Raw genomic sequence first — 24,732 nt, 5'->3', positions numbered from 1 at the left:
CTCATCTAATATTTAAAATGTGTGCTTTCCTTTTAGATGAACTGCGATACAAATCCCTTGGAAGCTGGACTGGAATATTTTGTAAAGCTAAATAAGGTATGTTTATATTCCAACGTGTACTTGAAGTATATCTAAAATTATGCTGTTTCATGACAGAGCCATGCTTTAAAATCTAACGAAGTGTAATAATAGGACAAATGAATTAAACATAAAAGCTAAGCATTGCTCAGGTACTTCATATTAAGCTTTGCCAAAATTTGATATCAGTTCTTGCTATTACGGTGTGTTTGTAGAGATGTAAGATAGCTGAATCTAGCAACTTGAAAGATTAAGTCTAAATGCTAAGATAAAAGTTAGTAAGGATAAGATATCAGCAGACATTCTTATAAATCCTGGCGACCGTAAAGCCACACATCAGCTAATCGAACATTCTGCATTAGTTGACTCTCCCTGGGTGCTCACAGCATGAAGCAGCCTCCCTCATCTCAGTAGATCTATCCATCTGCTTATTAAGAATCTTTGTATGTAACTGCAACATCTGAGTATATGCAAATGACACATTTCAAATGTGTTCAGCATAAAATGGGCATTTTCTGAGAAGTCAATATAGGCTCAAAGAATCATAATTGATATTAACATTCTAAAATGATCCTTTACATCAGTTGTTCTCAAAGTGTGGTTCTCAGACCATATTAGCATCATCTGGGAAATTGCTAAAAATACAAATTCTCAGGGTTATCTCAGACCTATTAAATTGGAATCTCTGGGGGTCAGGCCAAGAAATCTGTTTAGCAAGCTGCAGGGGATTCTGATGCACCTCAAGTTTGAGAAGCACCAGCCTACATAATTATTGTGGAGAAGCATATTATGAGGCCAATTTATTACAGCTTAGCTTATCTATACAAGCCCTATAAATGTATATGAGGTTATCTCATTGTTATGGACTGAATGTTGTGTCCCTCCAAAATTCATGTGCTGAAACTCTAACCCCCATGTAATGGTATTTGGAGGCGGGACCTTTGGGAGGTGATCAGGTTTAGATGAGGTCATGAGGTGGGGCCCCCATGCTGGGATTAGTGTTATGAGAAAGGAAGAGAGACCAGAACTCACTACTGGCCATCTATCTGCAAGGCAGGAAGAGGACACTCACAGGAGAACCAGATTGGCTGGCACTTTGATCTCGGACTTTCCAGCCTCCAGAACTGGGAGAAATAAATTCTTGTTGTTTAAGCCACCCAGGCTGTGGTGTTTTGTTATAGCAGCCCAAGCTGACTCGGACACCCACTGAACTGTGTCTTAGTCGTTATAAAAGGCCTTGACAGAAATGCAGTTTATGGTAGTATCGTAGGCTGGAATGGCAGCTGCTGCTGTTCAGGACGCTTGTTAGAGTTCCAAAAACAAACTATCCTGCCTTAGGTACTAATAAGCTCAAGTTTTCCCATCTTATGGAAATATGTGAATACAGGCACACGAATCAGGCTAAGGAAATTTCTTTAATGCCCCTGCATCAGTTCCCAAATTCTGAACTAAGATATTAACATAAGCATGTATATTTAGAGTATTAGATTTTAGGAAAAAGAATCTCCTAAAGAGTCTTAAAGGGAATAGCTTTCTGTACATAGTCCCCATGACTTTTATTTTTATGATATACCATCTGCCTCCAGACCAGGGAAAGCAGGTGCCTGGAATCTGAGCAGAGCTTGGCAGCAGTTTGCTTCTTCTGATAACAGAAGTCTTAGTTTAGCCATTTAAAATAAGGCTAAAAATGGCCTGGCTCTTGAAAGCACTAAAGTTCTGTGGTTGGTCACCAATAGGTAAATAGATAATTGACTCTTTCACTTCAGTGTTTGGGTATTATTGTTTGGAAATAAGGCGTAGATAAATGATCTCTGTGGTGAAAATGGATTTTAAAACTTCCCTTATGAAGATGAGGTGTGAATTGCATGTTTATTAGTTCTTTTAAATTATTTCATAACCAAAGCTCTGTTCAGAGCTAAGTTAGTTTTTTAACAGATGATGATTTTGATTTATGGTATGCTTTTATGATTTCTGAATTGTTGGTTCTCATTCTGGTGTTACGAAGTTAATTTTTAATGTTTTCATTGGGTGAAGGTCCATATAGCACAGGACCCGGACCTGAGTGAGCCGGTCTTTTTCAATTATGTTGATTCAGGTGTTTAATGAGTATCAACCTAGGCATGGTGATGTTTGCTAATTTCCTAAACAAGTGAATAGGTTGGATCAACTTTAGATCCTACAGACATACCTGGTTTTATTGTTCTTCACTTTATTGTGCTTCACAGATGTTACGTTTTTTTACAAATTGAGGGCAAGGAAGGCCTCAATACTTGTGTATTGCAATAAAGCAAGTTGTAATCTTTCTGCTGGTGGAGAGCCTTGAGCAATAAAATCAGATATGTCTATATGTAGAATTCCCTGCTTGGCCCTCAAACATTTACATAATGGTTGTATAAACCATAATCTTATAACATAGAGACGCAGGCTGTGTCAGAGCTGAGGGGGCGGGGGAGGGGAGCCTGCAGATCACTCAGTACCACCATCTCATTTGAGGCCGAGGAAACTGAAGCACAGTGAGGTAAAGTTACCGAGGTGTAGTCATTAGGTTAGCACAGGTTGAACTCTGACCTCATTATTGTGCTTTCTCACCCACCTCTTTTCCCAGCAAGATCTGTTCCCATAAAGAGCTTATCAGCCTTGAATAACTGCCCAGGAATTTCTTTTTCTAGGAATGTGTATCATAGAATTTACATGGACTACATTTTATTAATTTATACCAGGACAGTCATGTTTTTGTTATAACTAATTTTGTGGGGTTTTTTTTTCATTTCACAAGCTCTTTATTAATCAGAGGGACTAATTTTGTGCTTTGTAGTAGGATAAGAATAGTTGCTTTGCCCATTTTAAGAAAGAAAAAAGTGGGTGAGGAGAGAGACCACTGGGTTTCATTAGGATGAACTGTGTTCTTGTCAAAACTGATACAAAATTATGGAATAGAAAAATGGAGTATTGAAGAAATCTTAGCTAGCAAAGGAAGATGGTTGATGGCAGTTGCCTTCCTTACTTCTTAAAATTGTTTGAGCCTCAGTTCCCCCAAGGCATTGACCTAAGTGAAATAGATACATGTATGTGCACACATTCATTCGTCTAGTCAACATTCATTATGGATTATTTGTTAAACACCTTGCTAGGCCACGGGGCTACAAGTTAAAGACATGATTCCTGATGGTTCTCAGATCTCGTGAAGCTTGAAACAAATGGTACTGCAGTCACTAAAACTGTAGGAACCATTCTTCACATTAATTCTGAAAATATCGGTCTGCATGAGGAGGGTTGTCTAGTAGTACACAATAGTGCCATCTTGTGGAGAGTAAGCAGAGGAGGCATTCATCAGAACTGTGATACAGGTAAAAATAATTGAATACTTGTGTAGTGTATACTTTTAAATCTCCTCAACTAAAACCCCTTTATCTGAAACAACTCACGTCATTGTTCTTAATGGTGTCAGAATTTTTTCCAAAGGAAGTTACTTTTTGGGGAAAAAATAGCGGTATTTTTTTTTTTAGTTGGAAATGGAAGACCTTAATCAAGAACAAAAGGAAAATCAGCTGCTTTAAGATAGAGTCATAAGTATTCTTGGAATTTTCCTCTTGGAATTACTGAATCTTTGTCCATTTCCAGAGAACCCCAGCCAAGATTCAGAGCTAATCGAATACTAAGTGTAATGTGTTTAAACAGATCAGAAGAATATTTTTTTTCTGTAAGATCCTCCACCCCTTTCTCTCTCTCTGTTTTCCTGTCTTGGGCTTTTAACTAGTAAAACTGGAATGAAATGTAACATATATATTAAACACAAGTTAGAAGAAAATGGCGATCCTAGAAAATACGGGGTCTCTGAAGAAAAATTATTGAAAGTATAACTATTCAGTAATTAAAACAAACAAAAAAACCCAATACAATGGCAAAGAGCTTATCACCAGATTTACTACATCCTAAGTATTCAATAAATATTAGCATTATTAGTACATCAAAGTGGCAATAAATCTTTGTTGACAGACAAATTAAAGAAGAATTTCTAATGGTGAAAGTACCCAACTCCATAAGCGGTAATAGGAACCGGGGAGGCAGAAAATTTTCAGTGACTCTCAGTCTTGACTGCACATTAGAATCATTTGGGGTATGATTCTTTTAAATCATGTGATGCCTTAAAAATTCCTGAGGCTCAGGCTACATCTCAGATCAATTTAAAAAGAATCTCTGGGGTAGAGACTCAGGCATCAGTATTTTCTTTTTTAATTTCCCAGGCGATTCCAGAAAAGATTGAGAATGATTGTTTTAAACCTTTGATTTTCAATTATCTTGGAAAACTTTAAAAAGACTACCTGATGCCTTACTCCCAATGGTTCTGTGTGTGGTTCACAGAACAGCAGCATCACTATTATCTTGAGATGTGTTAAAAATGCAAGTTGAATACCATCCCAGACCTCAAAAATCAGAAACGCTGGGGGTGGGGCCCCAAGGTCTGTTTTAACAAGCTCTCTGTTTGATTCTAATGCACATTCAAGTTTGAGGACGCTGACCTACCCAATCGATTGGATCAGCCTGGGGCATGGGAGTAGGTTCTGGGATTCTTGGTTTTATTATGCAATGAAGATTGAGAACCACTGTCTTATTTATTTTAATCTCATGCCTGCTGTGCTCTTATGAATAAACAGTAAAGCAGAAAAACAGGTGGACTGGTCAGAGGATGGTGCTATAGAATCTGTAGTGAATTGGAAGTAAGTCAGTAGATGCATGACCACTTTTGACTAGGCTGCCCCTTAATACATTCTACCTTCCTCACACACACCTTTTTTTTGTTGTTGTTGTTGCAACTGGGCAGCAGTGAATTAGAAAAGAAAAGAAAAGAAAAGAAAAAAGAAAAGAAAAGAAAAGAAAAGAAAAGCACCAAATTCTAGCTGTGTGACCTTGGAAAAGTGGTTTAACTTCATTTTGTGCCTGGGATTGTTAATCTGTAAAATAAGGGCTCCCTTGCATGTCTAAAATTCTATGAAATACCAGCTAGCAGAGTGGTTGACGACATTCTGCTGTGTTATCTATGTGAGCCATAATTGTGTTATTTTAATTATGCCATTCTTATTCTCTTACCCATTTCCATCACTGAATGATAAAAAATAAAAAAAATTAATAAATAAAAGGAAAGAAAAGAAAAGAAAAAAGAAAGAAAAAACGGGAGTAAACCTAGGCTTAATGCAGGACAGGGCTCAAGCCTTATGCCCTCCAAGAGAGGGTTCTTGGCTCTGCACAAGAAAGAATTCAAGAGTGGGCCAGGGTTAGAGACAAAGGAAAGTTTATTAGAGAAAGAATAATGCTTCACAGACAGAGACGTGGTCTTCTCTCAGAGTCAGAGAATGAGAACTCCAGTGTTTGAGAAATTGGATTTATATCTGTTTTCCTTTCATGGTATTGGCTATGCAATATTATAGGCATAGAGAAATAGTTGTTTGTAATCTTAGCTGAAATCTTCCTGTAGGTTCCCTGTGGTCTGGCTATATGGCTGATCAGCCAGTTTCCTGTGTCTAGCAGCATGTAGCAGGCTCTGAATAAAACTGGTTTAATATTTAGTCAATTCGTGTAGTTCTCATGCTTCTTTTCTATATTAGGCTGAGATAAAGTTTATAATTCCTGAACAATGTGTCAGAGTGTATTAAACTAAAAGCCATTGAATCATTAGCTTTGTATATATCTAATTTCTGTTATGAAATATACTCTATTTCCACTCTACAAACTTGAGTGCGCTGGTTAGTTGTCTGCTTTATAATTTGGAAGTTCATGGAAACTCATCTAGGAATGAATTGAAGTAATTCTCTAGATTGCTTTTGTTTTATTTTTATTATTTTTAACAGCTTAACTAAACATGCAATAAATCAACATATTAAAAGTTTTAATACTCAAAAAGCCAGTATTACAATGAAAATGGTGACCATTCCCCAGAACTAGGGTTGCCTTTTGCAGCTGTACCTACCAAGCAGCCCTACACCCCCACATGCCTCCAAGGAACATTTTGTCTCTATAGACTACTTTGCATTTTCTGGAGTTTTATATAATTGGAATTATGCTGTGTATACTCTTTGTCTGAATTGTTTTACTTAGCATAATTATTTTGAGACTCATCTATGAGTATCAATAGATAGTTTATATACTATCTATGTGTATCAATAGATAGTTTATATACTAAGTAGCATTCCATTGTATGTATATTCCACAATTTGTTTCCAGCTTAGGGCTATTACAAATAAAATGGTTATGAGTATTCATGTACAAGTATTTGTATGGACACAAGCTTTTTTTGCCCTTGGGTAAATACCTGAGTGGAATGGCTAGATAAAGTGGCAGATATCTGTTAACTTTTTAAGAAACTATTTTATAAAGTAGTGTACCATTTTATATTTTATATTCCCACCAGTTCCAGTTCCTCTACATCCTTCCCCTCATTCTAGCTGTGTCCTTTTAACTTTAGTTATTCTGAGAGAGAGGTAGTGTTATCTCATCACAGTTTTAATTTCTCTCCTTAATGACTTGATGTTGAACATTTTTTATGTACTGGTTTACCATTCCTATCTCTTTTAATGTGAAGTGTCTGGTCAACTCTTTTACTCATTCTTTATTTATTTATTTATTTATTTATTTATTTATTTATTTATTTTAGTTTCGAAAGTGCTTTATGTATACAAGGCACAAGTCCTTTATCAGATACATGCTTTGCAAATATTTTTTCCTAGTTTGTGTTTGTCTTTTCATTTGTTTAATAATGTCTTTCAAAGAACAGAAAGTTTTAATTTTTGAATTTTTAAAGTCCTTATCGATTTATTTTTTAATGGATCATGCTTTTGGTGTCGTATCTAAGAAATCTTTGCCTGTCCCCAAATCACAAAGATTTTCTGCTGTTTTCCCTAGAAGTTTTATTATCTTTTTACATTTAGGTCTTTGAGTCATTCTTACTTAATTTTTGTATCTGGTGCAAGATATGAAGTTTATTTTTTAGCATACAAACATCCAATTATTTCCAGAACCATTTGTTGAAAAGAGTATACATTCTGAATTGCATTGCCTTTACACTGTTGTTAAAAATAAGTTGTCCATATATGTTTAGGTAGGGACTTTATTGTGTCCTATCGATCTACAGGTGGCCCTCAATTTACAAATGTTTGCTTAACTATTTTTCAACTAAATGTTTGCTTAACTATTTTTCAACTTACTATGGTACAAAAGCAATACTCATTCAATAGAAAGTGTACTTTGAATTTTGATCTTTTCCCAGGCTAGCGATTCTCTCTTGTGGTACTGGGCAGCGGCAGCAAGATGATTTTGCCCAACTGTAGGCTGATGTAAGGATTCTGAGCATGTTTAAGGTAGGCTAGGCTAAGCTATCATATTTGGTAGACTAAGTGTATTAAATACATTTTCGACTTAGATTTTCAACTTATGGGTTTATCAGGACATAACCCCATCATAAGTCAAGGAGCATCAGTATATTGTCTGTCTTGATACCACTACCACACTGGCTTGATTACTGTAGCTTAAATCAGGTTGTGATAGCCCTGAAACTTTGTTTTTAGATTTCAAAGTTATTTTAGCTATTATACATCCTTTGAATGTCCATAAACTTTAGAATCAATTTGTCAATTTATACAAAAAAGTCCTGCTGGGATTTTGATTGGAAATGCATTGTATCCATAGGTCAATTCAAGTCTTCCAACTCAAAAGCAAGGTATAAGTGGTATTTTTAATTCAATTTTCAGTTTATTGCTACTACAGAAAACAACTGTTTTTTGTATATTGATCTTGTATTCTGTAGCTTTGCTAAACTCAATAGTTCTAGTACTTTTTTATAGTTCTTTTTTTTTGTAGATTCCATTGGATTTTCTACATGGATAATCATGTTTTATAAAAATAAGTGTTTTATAAATAAGTTTTTCTTAATCTTTTTAAATCTGTATGCTTTTTATTTCTTTTTCTTGCATTGTTATACAGGCTAAAGCCTCCTTCAACTAAGTTAAATAGAATTGGTGAAAGCAGATATCGTTATCTTGTTCCTGATCTTAAGTGGAAGGCATTCAGTCTTTCATTATAAATATGATGATAGCTATAGGTTTTTCAAAGATACTCTTTATCACATTGAGGACATTAATTTCTATTCGTAGTGCTAAAAGTTTTTTTCTTTAATCGGGAATATTAGATTTTGGCAAATGCTTTTTCTGCATATACTAATATAATCATATGTTTTTTTCTTTTTTCTTTTGTTATATGGTGAATTGCATTTATTAATTTTCAAATGTTAACCCAACTTTTCCTTTTTGAAATAAAGCCCACTTAGTAATATATTATGTTTTTGATATTGTTGGATTTTACTTGATAATTTTAAAAAGAAAATTTGCACCTACATCCTCCTTATAGGATGTGTTACAGCTTGCAATTATTTTGTTTATTTTTCTTTCAAATGGAACATAAACTTCTTAAGTATAGTTTCTAGCAATATAAAATGTGTTTTCTCTACCATTTTATCTCCAACACCTAGTTCAGGGCTGGCATGTAACAGCAAATATTTTGTTGTTGAAAGCAGCGTCAAGAAAGGATGCTGGAGAAGTACTGGGACCTCATCATCAAGGGTCTCATCCATGAGGCTAAGGAATTTGGGTGTATCCTGGAGACACTGGGAAGACACTGAAGAATTTTGAGTAAGGAGCGACACTCTAGTGATTAAAAAAACAGATTAAAAGGGAATTAGCCTGGCGACTGGGAAATCACTTTCCCAATTATTGAGGAAATCCAGTGGAGGGATGTCAAGGGCTTCAATTAAGGCAGTGGTCATAAGATGGAGAAGAAAGAGGTGTGAGTGATATTAAGAAGGTAGAATGGAGACCACACAAGGGACTTCACGTGAAGGGAGTGTAGAGAAGGATCTAGGATACCATTAATGAACTAGTAAACACAGGAGGAGTTTGATTGGGAGATTGGAAGGACTTGTGGTGTTCTGGGGCTATGGGACAGCCCAGTAGAGAAATCAAACAGCAGCTGAGCACATGGGTTTGGAGACCTCTGCTCCAGAAATTATGGATTTGGATAATTCATATAATAGGTGGTAATTAAAGCCAGGGGCATGTTGGGAACCCCTCTTCTATAGCACCCTTTAATTACCTTACTGAGGTACTTGCCACACTGTATCACATAATACTGGCTGCTTTCTCAGCTAGACTGTGAGCTTCCTGAGGACAGAGGCCAAAGATCTTTAGGGCTAGCACTGTGTCTGATAATTCATTGGGGCTTAGTAAGTATTTGTTGAAGAGTTTGAATAATGGCTCTGACACTTACTGGTTCTAAAACTAAATAAGTTGCTTAACTTATAAGTACTTCAGTTTTCTCATCTGTAAAATGAACAAAATATCCAGCTCATAAGTTTAAGTATAGATGAGATCAAGAAAATTCAGCACCTCCATAAGTGTTAGTTCCCTTCCATAATTGAATTGAATCTAAAATCTTTTAGGGAAAAAAGAGCTATAGATAAAATCTTTTCAGGTTTTGAAGATTCCAGCAAGAAAAATCTTGGGTCCCTAGTGAGGTCTCATTTCTTCATGTTTTCCTCATTTCCTTTAATAATAATAACTATGCATGTTTGCTATATTTAAAACACCAAAAGGGCAGTTGTTCTTTAGAGAGAGAAAACTATTATGAAAACTCTGTTATAATCATTGCTAATGCAGTTAAACATAAAAGAACATCTGACAAAGCCACAGATCTATTCCCCAGTTTTACTTTGAATCATTAGAGTCAAAAACTGAAAAGTAAATATCATCTTCGATATTGAATCTAGTAAAAGTCATAAAACACATGTAATGGGGGAGACTTTAGTTTTAAAAAATATAGTTTGTTTTGAGTGCTAATTAACCTAATTATTAGCCTGGCTTAGGAATAATATTTTAAATATTTTCTCCAGGTTTCTTTTTATCCCCACCTTGTAGTTAATAGAGTTCCTTTTCTAATGTATTAAAGATTTTTTTTGAGAAGGAATACTTAAATGATTAGTAATTTTGGTTAGAACAGTGCTAGATGAGCTATTTCTTTTTAATTGCCAAGAGCAGAGAATGAAAACTATGTGTATGTGGGAGTATTCATTTCCAGCTGATAATAATGTACTTGAGTTGCTAAACTAATAATTTAACATTTTGCTAATAAAGAGATATTGACATTGTGATTATTATAAACTTATGTGGAATATTGTGAAGCTCTGCTTAGTGGGGGAAAAAAAAAGAGTTAAGAAGCCCAGGTTCAATATTTGATGCTGACTCACTTCGTCACCTCAGGCAAGACACTTAACTTTGGGCCTTAATTTTCTCATATGAAAAATGAGATTGGACTGTTTTCTGTCTGCTTAAGAACTTCGATGATTCTAGTTATGTGAATATAAAATGAATGATGGTATAATTTGTTTTGATAGAATGGTGAGTCAGTTGATGCATGCACCCAAGTGATGGAATCCAGTATACAACTTTATCAGTTTGACTGTGAGACAAGCGCAGATTTACATAGACCTTAGGTTAGTAATGGCCACATGCTTTACCAAGGGGTTCCCATCACGATTGTTTTAAAATCATGATCCCTGAGCCCCATTTTAAATGAGAAAGTTTTTCGGAAAGTATTAAGGGTCAGTGGCAGAAGTCTGTCACCTGGATTTTCATCTCTGTTCTGCCACTTATAGTAACTGGTGACCAGTGGGTCTCTCTGCAACTCTCTCCCCAGCTGTAAGTGCAGGAGCAAAATTTCACAGTCAGTGCTGTGCCTGGTTTCTAAGTGGGGCTTTCTTGGGGCCCAGGATGTTATGCTGATTGTCTTATGCCTTTGGAAACTTTTGACATTTAGGTTAAAGGAATTTTGGCCTAACTGATGACTTCCTTGAATTTTCTGAGGGGTATTGACTCATTATATGAAACAGAAAGGATCTCAAACTAGGTTTTTATAATTTTTCTCCTGGTCAATGAGAGCTCACTATCCTGACTCTGTATCAGAACCTTCCTTCTCCTGCTGCTATTAAATTTGACTTTAACTACATCTGAGAACTCTCCATTGTCCTGAGAGTCATGACCAAAAATGTGCTAGCTTAATTTATTTCATTTCCGTGTATTTTTAGCTAATATGTGTACTTTTAAAGAGCTAATAAGAGATGAGTAATTACATTTTACTTAAAATCTACTTAATATTTTCATCTATATGGATGTTATATTTAGTATGTATTACGGGTGGCTATTTTAATAACTCTTATTGCTTTTTAAAATGAATAAATTAAAAAATATAAGCCAAGACTATTTTTAAGCTATAGTTTCAGTGCCCCAGAAATTTATGTTTCTCAGAGACATTAATAGCTATTTATATAGTTAATTTGGCAGTGACTCATTAAAGAAATATATTTCTATTCTCAGGTCATCCTGAAATCACTAGTTTTAATCACAGCACTTACCTTCAGACACACTTCCTGTCATTTATAATTAATAACTAAATTATAGAGTAAAATCTACAATCTTGGGAGGAAAGCCAAGTAAAACGAGAATGAAAAGCCATTGCCCCACTTTAAATCTTCCCACATCAGACACAGAGTTAGCTTGGAAAGGGAGAATTGTCTCAAGGGGCAGGTGTCACTTCTTATTTGTGTTTTAAGAATGTGTTCCTTATATTTAATTAGGTTTTTGTTTGTCATTTGTTAGAGTATTGTTTTCATTCATGTGTGGGGATGGTATTGTAGACAAGATCACTTCCTAATTCAGAGATATACAGATATAGATGTCAAATATCATTAATATTAACCTTCAGGGTATTTTCATATCCTTTCATGTAGTACATAAATATTATTGTGTAGTGAATTATTTCAAAACAGGCTCAAGCTACCTATAAACAATTTAAAAGAAATATTTTTTAGAGTATTTACATCAGCCATGTCTTCCAATGATAGTCCCCAGGTACAATTATTTAAAAAAAATGTATAGGTAAAATCTAAAGGTGCCGAGTTATATAACCATATAACTGAGCCCTAACTTTGCAGGACCTTTCTCTTTCATAAACTGGGGATAAAAGTATCTTATGAGGATTAAAAGAGCTCATGAATGTAAAGCGCTCAGCAGTGTCTGGCATATAGCAAGGGTTTAATAAATTGTAAATATTATTTATTAATAGTATTTATTTTTTACAAAATTTATTACTTTTATTTTTCTCTTCTAAAGGAAGTATTATGGAGTTCTCCCCCTTTTCTCTGTTTCTTGTGATTAGCTGATACATTATGTTCCTGCTTAGACTTTGGTAAAATTGTGAATTTGCCAAAGATAAGTTAGGCTCCCCTTCCAGCATATCTTGTTGCCCCCAAAACTTCCGGCACCTGTGCCAATAGCACTGGTCCAGCACCCCCACAAGGACCCATTTCTGAAAGCTTCGGTTATAGCCGCTTTCACTACAGCCCCTCCAAAAGTGTAGCAGACATTGGCTTAAGCGGCTCAGTGAAGTCATCTTTAAGCAGATGAAAATAACAGAGCTGGGACTCCTGAGATCTTGATTCTTAACCAGTTTGTTCATTTCTTTGGCTAATTCACTTTTTTAGACTCCCAAATCCACAGTCTGTGGGTTCTTGTAAAGATTAAATTATAATGTAAGTATAAGGACTTTTGGAAAGGGTATGCAGACAATAGTTACTATGAAATTTCACCTTTAACAACTCAGTTCAAGCAACTTCCCCAACAGAATTGTCATTGACAGAATGCTGCCCCAGCCCTGCTCTCCCAGGAAGGTAGAATTAATCTTCCTCTTTCTTGAGGCCCCACTGTACAGACCCCTGTCATAGCATCTGTTCTTTTGCATTTCTGCCTCCACACATTAGGCATTCTTTGTTTTAAACTTACAAAATGTGATTTTTACACTTTCATAGAACAAACAGAACCAACATTGATTCAAGTTTCAAATTGGTATAGCTGATTTGTATGCTACCATGTGTAATGTTCTACCATCTTTCCAGTAACCTCACATTTTTCTCTTTTCCTTTGCTATGTTGAAATGTTGAGGAGATATAATAATTGCAGGACTGGGCACATTGTGATGTGGAGAGTAAGGGGTCACATCTCCTCAGGGGCCTCCCAGAAGCTGTAAGACCATGTTCTATATAGCTCTGAATACCTGGTGTCTAACACAGTATCTGATACACAGCAGAGGGATAATAATGGCTGAGTAAATAATTTAAAGAAAATTCTTTAATAGGGACTCTGGAAGACTCAAAACCTTCAAAATCTAAATGAATTTCTAATAGTAAATATTCAGATTCCATAACAGGAGATAACAAATCACACTATATACAGTGCATTGGCCACTCAGTATTGTTCTAAGTGCTTTTCCACACACAAAAAATGTGAGACTAGACAAGGATTCTAAAAAGCACCCCTTGTCATCATTTATCCATGATAGCAAGTCTTCTTTTAAAAAGATAGCAAAAAAAATTTGTTGTTATAAGAGTTCTTTATTTAGTTATACATGTTTTAACTATAATGTACTTTGGTTTGTTATGACTTTTGTTATCATGAATTTATCCTACGTATGAATTCAAATGAATCCAGCTCTTCCTGTGGGTTTTTTTTTTCCTCTAGTAGTCCTGTCTTAAATAACATAGGGTCCAGTCTTTGAGTTTTTATCTGGCTTCATAATAAAGCTTTGCAGTTGGTTCTCACCATCTGGATCGCAATGGGAAAAGGGACTTTCATTTTGCAATTATTTTAACCTTGGTCAATGGAAACTTTCTTTAGCTTTCTGTGTGGGTTAGCAATTTAAAGTTGCGATATCCATAGAAATCGTACTTCACTGCAGGCCTGTCATAGAAGGTCTGAGTTAGTAAAGGAGTGAACTGGGGATCTCAGGCAGAGAATGTGAGGACTCCTCCTCCTGCTACTTCACTGAGAAGTCAGGAAACTTATTGTACTCAATTCTAAATGTTTAATGTGCAGAAAGAGCTGTATAAAGCCTAAATGATGGTGGTGGCAGAGGAAATTTTGACCTTGAAATATTGTTTCCTTTCTTCTTTGGCCAATGAAGAAATTAAAGTTGTTTCTTTTCTTTAAGGGAGTAGTTAGTCTGTATATGAGAACTGTTTTGAGAATTTTATTTCCACATCGTAATCTCTAATTAAATCTCATTCACAGAGATGTGATTTTTATATCACAAATTCCTTTTTTCCCTGTAAGATAAGAGATGCTCGTTTGGGTACACTTATGTGGAAGCCTTACCCCAGTGCTCCCTCCTTGGCGTTCCAGCTGCTCTTAGCCTCTGGCTGGTTTCTCACGCTCACTAATGTCCCTGGCATTCTGTTTGGATAAAGCTGTTTCTCCTTTGTTTGCCAAGTGTCTCCACTGAGGACTCATTGCTCACCTGTTTGTTGTAAGGTGTTATTAATAAATGTGAAAGTCCTGAAGTTTACATGATTCCTACTTTTTTAACACATAAGAATGGATTGATTCAAGGTTATCCCTGTGACAGTGTCACTCTCACTCACTTGCATTGCATTGGGAATAACCCTGAATTGCCCAGGGGAATGTATCAGGAATAGGAATGTCATCTGTCTTGTGTAGCATGGAAGGAGAAAACAAAAGTTTGAATAGTGCAATATTAGAGAATAAACTCTTTGATCAAAATGTCTGACTAATTTTGTAACCCACACAGGGCCTCTCATGATGCCTCACACGCAGTAAGGGCTCGGTACATTTCCTGAATGAACTAATGAGTGCAACCCAATAGGTTAACACATTTTCCAGACCAATATTCTGAAGAAGAAAAATAATATGTGGCATTTTGGGGTTGTTTTGCATCACATTTCAAAAAAAGCAAATATCTTTTTTGTAAAAGGCTTACTATAGGTGGAAACTGAGTAGTGCTTTGCTCACCGTCAGCCATTACCACTGTCCAGAACCATTAGATACAAGGGTCACTTTCATAATCCACCATTGCAATATCATGCTCTCGGTTTTTCTGCATAGGTGGTTCTGGTGAAATTGTTATCACAAGTTATCACCCTTAAATCTAACCTATTCTGAAGGAATAGGTGGCTGATATTGTCATTTGAGGACTAAGAAATATTTGTCTAGACATTTGATCCAATCTGTATTTTTATTGAATGTGTAATTGGCGAGAAAATAGCAAAGACAAATTTAAATGCTTGCATCTCTAACCTTGTCACAGCATCTGAGCATTCATTCATCATCATTATCTTGGATTTCTACAGCCAGCGGACTTCATAGGAAAGCAAGCACTGAAACAGATTAAAGCCAAGGGGCTGAAACGGAGACTGGTCTGCCTCACCTTGGCAACGGACGATGCTGATCCAGAGGGAAATGAAAGCGTCTGGTATGATGGCAAGGTGAGTACTAAGGAGTTTGTGACCCGGGCCTCTGCTGTTTTTCTGCAACAGAAACTCTCCTTGTTTCTGTTTCCTTTTAGAGTTTTTGCTATTTATCTATTGGTGGGATGACACACTTTTGATTTCTGAGCTGACATTCAAGAAACAGAAATTAATTAACTTAAAAGAAAATGAAATGCTATTCATTCTTGAAAACGTAAAATTCTATATGCTATGATTAAAGAAAATAAACCCAAGGACGTGAAATACATGGGACAATGAGTAACGTATGATTTAATGGATAAAATCATCTACTTGCTCACCACATCCATATCTGTGAATGCAAGAGATCGGTTTTATAAAGAATTTGGTGTTCACATTTAACTTCTTTCAGAAGTAGGCAATTCTAACCTTAGCACTTAGCAGAAAAATATTTCCAATTGAAAACATCTGGAAAGTGAAACCTTAAAAAGTAAAATGAAATGTAGAAACCACTTGATTCTTCAGGAAGAGTAAAATTACCTTCTCACTTTGGAATGTTTCATTTCTCTATTGGTATTCCGTAAAACCAGATAACTCACCCATAAGACTTCATTGTCTCCACTCTTTACAGCTATTTGTAAACCCCAATTTAGTTCAAGATTTTGTTGTGTTTTGGCTGGTGTTATCAGGCAGGTGGGAACTCAGCTTAGATCATGAGATGAGCACAGGGCCTTCATCTAAACAACAACATGTCGAACAGAGTCTGCCTGGTTAACACCCAAAGCCTCAAAGAGATTCCATGCCTGGATTTTTTCTCACACATTGCAGCCTGCTTGATATTTGTTTCCATTTCCCCAAACTCTTCAGTGAAAAAAGAACCTGAAGGTGGGGAAAGCCAATGGCATCAAATCAGCCTTTGGATTACTAAAGAAATGGCCACTTAGGCTGAGACATGAGTCACTTTGACATAGAACTAATGTCTATAGAATTCCTACTGTGTGCTGGATGTTTTTCGTGTACTCTCTCATCTAATTTTACCACACCATTCCCAGATAGGTATGATCGTCTTCATTTTAAGAAGGCTGATTGTTTTGATGAGGCTTTAGGGCTCAGAAAGGTGAAATAACTTGCTTGAGGTTACACAGCTCATGATTGAAGGAGCTGATTTCTGATCCAGGTATAGTTGAACTTTGAATTGCTTATCCTTTCTTCTAAGCCATGTTGAATACTGCAGTTTGCTCTCTTCTCTGTCTCTGCTGATGTCCCACTGTAGTCTCTCCAGCACTTAATTATATACCCACATTTCTTGCACATCTGAGTTGTAAGTGGATGTTATCAGACATTATGAAGCCAACAAACTTTTCTCAGATCTTAAGCTCTTTCAAACGCCTCACCTTTCATGGTGCTGAGTTTGTTCTTCTGTTTGAACCGTCTCTACTCTTATCTCACTGTCTCCCTTCTTCTTTCTGTTCTAAGTCTCTGGGTTAGCCCTCTTATCTTCCTAGGCATTTCCTCCAATTTCAAATCTGTCTACAATTTCCACTGATAACCACCTCTGCCATGAGTTAACTGCTCGACCTGATCTTAGCCTCTCTGAGCTTCAGTTTTCTCATCTGTAAATGAAGCCATTGGAAGAAATAATGTCTAAAATTCTCTCTATCTATAATTAATTTTCCCCTAGTCATTACATTTCCCCCTCCTCATCTTTCTTTTGTTTTACATTTTCACTCTATTCTCATCTAGCTTTCTCAGTCTTCTTAATACATTCAATGCCCATCCTCCACCAACTGTTTCACATGGCCATGGAATGGTAGAGAGGTGAGGCTACAATATTCTGTGTGCGACCTCACATCAACTACGATGACTGACAGATTTTTAGCCATCTTAACTATCATGATACCCAAGTTAAAGTTTAAAAAACTGGAAACCTGTACCTTAAACTTATATAATGTTATATGTCATTATATCTCAAAGCTGGGGGAAAAAAACACTGGAAAACCAAGTTCCATTTTTGAATTTTATTTTCTTTGCTATCTCTGTGCACCGAGTTTACATGCTGTATGGTTCAAAGATGAACCATACAGCATGTAAACTATATGCCATCTGCCTACAGAGATGTTATATACCATCTGCCTACAGAGATGTTAATCCAATCGTACAGTCCTTTATTAATAATATATCTGTTAAATTCCTGATAACAACTTGTTTGCTCTTTGGTGCTTAGTACGGTGATCATTTTATCATGCGGATGACCCTTTTGATCCTTTTTATACTCCAGAATGATATCAAATAGTTTGCTTTTTTATTTCCTGACTTTGTCTGGACCTTGTACTGCCTTTAGGATTTGGCTTCCATTCTTCCAGTGCTAGAGATAGGTTACAAAAGTATTTATATATTCAGCAAGGTTTTATTGAGTGTTTACTATGTGCTAGCAATATTCTATGTACTAGGGATGCTACAGTGAGCAAAATAGGCAAGAATCTCCTCCCCCATGGAGATTAGATTCCAGGGCAGGGAGAGATAGGCAATGAGCATAATAAATAAATGGCATGTCAGAGAGTGATTTGTCCCCTGGAGAAAAATAAAGTCAATTTGGGAGGTGGATAATGTTAGAGGGATAATGTTAGAGTGGGTAATGAAATTTAATTTTAAAAAATCAAGACATAAAGGTGAGAATGGAAAGGGCTTTCTTTAGTTATAAAAGCAGCTTTGCTGGGAAGTAAGTTTTGAAGAACAGTTTTTTGAGGAAGGAAGTTTGGAGAATTTAGAAAGTCTCTTTCATTATTACAAACTAAAACACACAGAGACTGCCAAAGAAATGCAATATATCATTCAATTTAAATTTCGTTACCTCCTTCAAAGGCCTTTTACTATATAATCTTCTCTAAGTCTGTTAGAGGAGTCTTTATGTCTCATAAGAGAAGAATGAGAAAAGGCTAAAAATAAATGAGGCTCGTTTATATTGGTAAGAAGGCCACTGTTTGATTTCACAAAGAGTATGAGAATGAGAATCTACTAGGCAGAAGGTGAGGGAAGGTGTTTTTGTGATTCACTGAGCAAAAAGAAGCAATGGATTTCATTGAATCTGGAAGATTTTTAAGGTAGAAAAATATAACATTTATGCTAGGAAAAACCTTTCCCTGGAGATTTAGTAATAGGATACGAGGAAAGGCCAGACTTCTAAAAAACCCTCTGGGCTACTAACTCTGAGAATAGAGAGAAATTAATGGAGAAGTGAAAGTAATCTAACAAAAGCAAAGCATTCAATAAATATTTTAAAATAGCATTCACTTGACCCAGCAATTGCACTTCTGGGTATTTATCCAAAGAAAACCAAAACAATAATTCATAAAGATCTATGCACTCCAATATTCATGGCAGCACAATTTACAATAGCCAAGATATGGAAGCAACCTAAATGCCCATCAATAGACAATTGGGTAAAGAAGTTATTGTTCATATATACAATAGAATATTATTCAGCCATTAAAAAAATGAAATGCTACCATTTGCAATGACATAGATGGACCTAGAGGTTATTATATTGAATGAAATAAGTCAGACAAAGAAAAATACCATATGATTTCACTTATATGCGGTATCTAAGGAACAAAAAGAACAAATTAATCAAAAACAGACTCACAAATACAGTGGACAATTTGGTGGTAGACAGAGGGGAGGAGTTGGGAGGCTGAGAGAATGGGGTGAAGGGTTAAAAAAATACAAATTAGTAGTTGATTGTTGGGCACGGGGAGCATGGCAGAAGGAATGCAGTTAGCATTAATATGACGGTTAAGTGGAGGGCCATGGGAGGGAGGGAGCTATTGGGGGGATCGTTTTATGAACATTATAGATGTCTAACCAATGTACTGTATACTTGAAACTAACTTAAATAAATAAATTTATTTAAAAAAATAGTATTCACAAAATAAATATACTATTTCTTTAACTTAATAATGCAGAAATAACTGCAAGACAATCACTGCTGGGATTTTAAGAGATGGGGAGGCCTGAAGAAATGGTGTACACGGTCTTCAAAGAGCCACTGTGGGATTTTGATCCAGTGAGTTAGGGGATTTGGCTGAGACTTGCTCAGGCCTTTTCCTGTTTTCTTAAGATGCCCAAGCAAATCAAGTTAAGTTTCCCAGAGCTCCAAACACAAATCTCTGATCTACAGACTGGGAAGTGAAACCCAAGTTACCAAGACAGTTTTTCATGAAGCAATGATCAAAACTCTGACTTCCCTGACCCGAATCACTGTCTTATATCATTTAACTATGATCTAAAGGAGAAAAGCAATTTTAAAACATGTGTATCTCAACAATATTTTGGCAGTTAATAATTTGCAAGAGAGAAGCTTTTATTAATGAATGCCTTCATGATAGAGTTTTGGTTTTTTTTTTTTTTTAATCAATCAGTTCTCACCATTAGTTCAGAAATGATGTGGAGAGCTTTGGATTTGCGATTTCAATGAGATAATTAAAAACTGGAGCTACAGAGATAGGAGTCTGTATTTAATGGCACAAATGTATTAGCATCTAAAAGACTAGATATGCTATAATAAGACTGTTGACTCTAGTAGATTCTTTGCTGAAGCAGCTGAAAGATCACCAGGCTGATTCATGCGCATGAATGTTTCTGGGCACCAGCTATGAACAGCCCACTGTGCAAGACTGTAAGGATTAGTGTAATGTTGTGTAGCCAGAAGAAGCCATGTTGAGTTGGGCTATAAATCATGTTTGCTTTTGTTGTCTTCCTTTTACATTTTTAAATGTGGTGTTTTAACTTGGCATGTCTGTATCTTATTTTTTCTTGCATTTTAATCTACTTTTCCTTCTCTTTCATCCTTTACTTTAGATCTGGTTTCTACTAATCTTCTTATCTTCTAAATCAGGCTTGTTATATAGTTTTGTTTTGTTTTGTTTTGTTTTGTAGCATAAAGCTTTTATTTTCATCTCCCAAGTTTTGATACCTTGTTCAATATTTTTCTTTGGTTTGCCATCCCAAGTTATCCTATTGCATCCTCAATTTGGATTGTTCACACCTAACTCACATCTCCACTCATCCTGGAAGGTTTCATCTCCCACCGCTACCTACCAAATTTCACCCATCTTCAAAGTGTAGGACAAATCCTGGCTTAATTATGTTGATGGCCTTGACTTTCTGGTTACATTTTCTTGTATCTCTGTGTTAATTCCTCAAAGAGGCTAGAAGCTTATTGACAGTAGAAATCAGGCCTCTACTAATTCTCTAGACTATCTAGCAAAATGTTTTGTACATGGTAGAGCTAAAGAGGGTTAAAGTGACATTTACTTAAATGTCTTGCAATTGCCAGGAATTATTAAATACTCGAGAATGTTCACATTGACTATAAATTAATAAAAAGTTTAATTTAGCACAGTTTTAGCAGATCATTTTCTGAACCCCAACAGAGACAGTTGACTAAGTTTGCATTTGAGTTTTTAGATTTTCTTCCTTGTTTTTACTATTGCCATGCTAGTTCGATAATAGAAGAGAATTTTTTTAAGTTTAATATGAAAATAATCCATTCTTCCTCTTATTAGATCTCTTGGCATGAAACTGAGCAAAATACTGCCAAGTATTAAGAAACTAGGTGTTATTATAATTTAAAAATGGAAAATATCAAAGTAGTATAAATACTTTGAGAATTACTTTCATAATTTTAATTAATTTTCCCAAAAAAGTGAAGTTTTTTTCCTGGCGTTATACACACATACAGCATATCATAAAACTTTCAGCTTGTAAGTTGAACTTATATTTTAAGTGTTTTTAGCTGGAGAGGAGGAGCACAGAGATGTGACCGAGATGCTGGAGAGGTTCAGGTCTTGTGTTTCAGGTGGTTGGCAATACGACGTCTGGAAGCTACAGTTACAGCATCCAGAAGAGTCTGGCTTTCGCGTACGTTCCTGTAGAGCTAAGTAAGGTAGGACAACAAGTGGAAGTTGAACTATTAGGCAAACATTACCCAGCGATCATCATACAAGAACCTTTGGTATTGACGGAACCAACCAGAAACCGGCTTCAGAAAAAAGGTGGAAAGGAAAAAATTTGAAAAAGACCTTCAGCAATCAACGGAATTATGGTTGTTATATGACTATACTCAAAATTATAATTGACTTGTGAGGGAATAGGGGAAATCAAGAATTCATTTCAAAATCACCAAAATCTAGATTAAGAAATTTACTAAAACCTTTCTCCTGTTTTCCAAGCAAGATAGCATAATGAATTAATGATTTATATTGTTATTTCAAATGAAGAAATTCAAAATGAATGTTTTTTTCTCCTATATTGTTGTTTATGAAATTCAATCGATAAAACATTTAGATGTTAAACAATTATTATTAAAACTGAATTAGAAGATATTATATAATTTTAGGAATATATGCATATGGTTCTTATTAGCTGAAAAAAATTAATAAATTACATTTTACATAAAAACAAATGCAATACTGTTAATGGATTCACTGTATTGAAAATATTTTCTTAGTTTTAATTTTTAGGAATAGTTTTAATTTTTCATAATATATTTATGATGGAAATAGTAAAATTTAATATTGATATATAACATTTTCTTTAATTCTCTGAAATATTTATTTTCTTAATGACTTCCCTGAAAGCAGCTTTATGGGATGTTATTATTGTCCTTTCAAAGGTTGTTTTAGAAGAGAATTTGCAAAAACGAACAGTCTTCCAAAGGAAGTGATACTTGGAAACCTGAAATGAAGCTGAAACATAGATTGTGCCAGTACAAACACTGTTTGAATACTGAACACCTCTCTTTGGTAAAGAATTAATGCAAGTTGACATCACATTGTGCCATTCTGAATATCATTTCACAAAGCATTTGACAAAACAGGTCAAACAAGAGCTTAAAAGCTGACAGCATTGCCCTTAACACTGTAAACAGTGAGAAAAAAATCCAATTAGAAATAATTCTTTGGTATAGTTCTGGAAATTATTTGGATTTAGTTGAGTAAATAAAAATTTTTATTAAAGGTAGTTTATCATTTATAATTTGTTATACACTCGGTATACATTTATTGAACATTTCCATGGTATTAAATAAAGCTGAATGTGAAGCATAATAAGATTCTGTAATTAGAATAGATTTTCAAATAATTTTTAGCAAGTTTGAAATGTTTCATATTTTTAGCAAGTTTTGAAATGTTTTTAGCAATATTTTAAATGTTTCATAAAAGTAATCATATATTAGAACTCTTCAACATGCCATTCATGCCTGTTTGACATGTCCTCTTAAATAAGAAAAGGAGGAAATCCCTTTGGTAATGAACATTTCCTAATTATCAAGAATTATCCAGACCATATATCTTAGTTCTGTTATTAGGTACTCATTAAAGCCTTTGGATGGGAATCAAGAGATCCCAATTCCCATTTTCTGTCTTTCTGTAGTCCTATATCCTTAGAGTATCTATTTATTATCACTGGATCTCTCTTCTGCAAAATAGGCTTTTCCAGTTTTTTTGATGCTATAATCACAAGCTATCATGAAAGTACAGCATCAAATTCATGCCATACAGTCAATATAGAACTAAAACAGATCAACAAAAGAATAGAACATTAAGATGAAGATTATACTTTTAAAGAAATCCTACCTATAGTATATAAAAGAAATTTACATACTAGTTTCCTTTAGAAGTTGCCCTCATTCCTTCTTTTGTTGTATGTCAGGTGCTATTCGGTTTTGTAGGTCACTCCAGTACCCCACTTCTACCCAGGTACCAGGTTTGGCATCAGCCAATCCAGAGGCTGACCAATGACCTACAACACAACCTGGCTATGGAAAGATAAGTCAAGTTAACCAGATTTCCTCTCATGGAAATTTGAACTAGGAACCATCAGAGAATAACCTGATTAGTACTAAAAGCTAAAGCTGAAAAGATGCATAGAAAGAGAGGCCTAGAAGCTTTGTGGTGAGGAGAGTTTCTAACAAGGAGAGAGGCCCTGAAAGAGAGACAGAGAGTGTGAAAGACCATTTCTTGAAGCTCTCAGCTCCTACTGGCCTATCTTAGGTGAGAACCTTGACTAAAAAGAGCCTGTTAAAACCACTAGCTTCTGGAAAGTGGACCATATACTCAGAGAGGCCTCCAAGGAATGGTCCTATGATTAGTATCAGCTATGGACAGCAAACAACCAGCATGCCTGAAAGTATCCTAGTGACGTGCAGGAGTCATGTTTACAGCTTAGAAAAAAATGTTCTCAAGAATGTGATGGTAAGTTATAGTTCTTCTCTTGTTCTTCTCTTGAGCTTGGAAACTTTCTTGGAACTGCAAAAGCACTTTCTGGTCAACACATTATGAAATGTTTATGGATGTTATGTTACTGAGGTTCACATCCTAACTAATCTATGTCTTTATTCTCTTCTGCTGATAGGAAAAGCGACAGAAAAAAAAAAAAAACATTTTAAAGTGTGCTGTGTGGGACATTAAATAGCAGACAGATTAGATTCCGGAATTTTAGTAAGAGGATTTTGTGCATACTTAAATTGAACAAAAAGGAAGATTGACATACAGCAGCTATGAAAGGAAGAAGTTTTAGCTACACAAATAGCATCCGTTAGCCAAAATCTCAAAAAAGCAAAGAACCAAAAATGAAGTTAATCGTATTTTCTTCTGATGAATCCTCAAATAAAAATACAAATGATCATCATGCCTTTATTTCTCTGCCATTATTGAATCTTTAGAATAGTTCGATAGTTTAGAGAAGCTACATATGAACTATAAAAAAGAAACACATTACTTAATTATAATTTCTCCAGGTATAGATTTTGGAAGTATTACCTTGTCATGAAGCATAGAGGTGACAGACTGGTATAAAGGCTACTAGACCAAAAGCCAGAAGACTTGCTTTTCCCAGCTCTGCTGGCAACCAAGCACAGACTACACATCATCTACCAAATTCTTTCTTATATTTAAAGTTCTATGAGTAATTGCTTTCCTTAGTAAAGTATTCATTAGTCTACACACGTTTGTTGAATATTTACTACAGGCCAGGCAATGGAAAAGCAACAAACAGGCATGGTTCCCGCCTTTATGGAGTTTATAGACTAGAGAGGTCAAGCATTTAACTACAACAACGAACAGTATATTTTCTTACAAACTGAGGTGTCATGAAAACTAAGGGGAGAGAGCATTTCGAGAAGGAATGGAGTAATTGTAAATACAAAGAAGCAGATGTTGAGTTTCTTAAATTCTGTCTTTCTATCCCCTTGATTTATCCCCTTGGTTCTGTGATCATTTAGAATTTCTATTTACGTTTGTTATTTACATTATGAAATGGCA

At 35.4% G+C, this 24,732-nt stretch overlaps 1 protein-coding gene across 1 annotated transcript in view; it reads left to right on the top strand.

The window, feature by feature from the left end:
• DMGDH (dimethylglycine dehydrogenase) overlaps window positions 1-23,872 on the top strand; it is a 57,153-nt gene extending 33,281 nt beyond the window's left edge. The window contains exons 14-16 of the mRNA XM_039874896.1: window positions 37-96; window positions 15,317-15,451; window positions 21,270-23,872. Of these exons, the coding sequence (XP_039730830.1) occupies window positions 37-96; window positions 15,317-15,451; window positions 21,270-21,485 (411 nt within the window). The 3' untranslated portion in view covers window positions 21,486-23,872. The remainder of the gene's footprint in view (window positions 1-36; window positions 97-15,316; window positions 15,452-21,269) is intronic.
• The last annotated feature ends 860 nt before the right edge of the window (window positions 23,873-24,732 follow it).

The sequence above is a fragment of the Pteropus medius genome, unplaced genomic scaffold (assembly GCF_902729225.1).
Source record: "Pteropus medius unplaced genomic scaffold, Ma_sr-lr_union100, whole genome shotgun sequence".
Classification (NCBI taxonomy): Eukaryota; Metazoa; Chordata; class Mammalia; order Chiroptera; family Pteropodidae; genus Pteropus; species Pteropus medius.
This window is presented reverse-complemented; position numbering and strand designations above follow the sequence as displayed.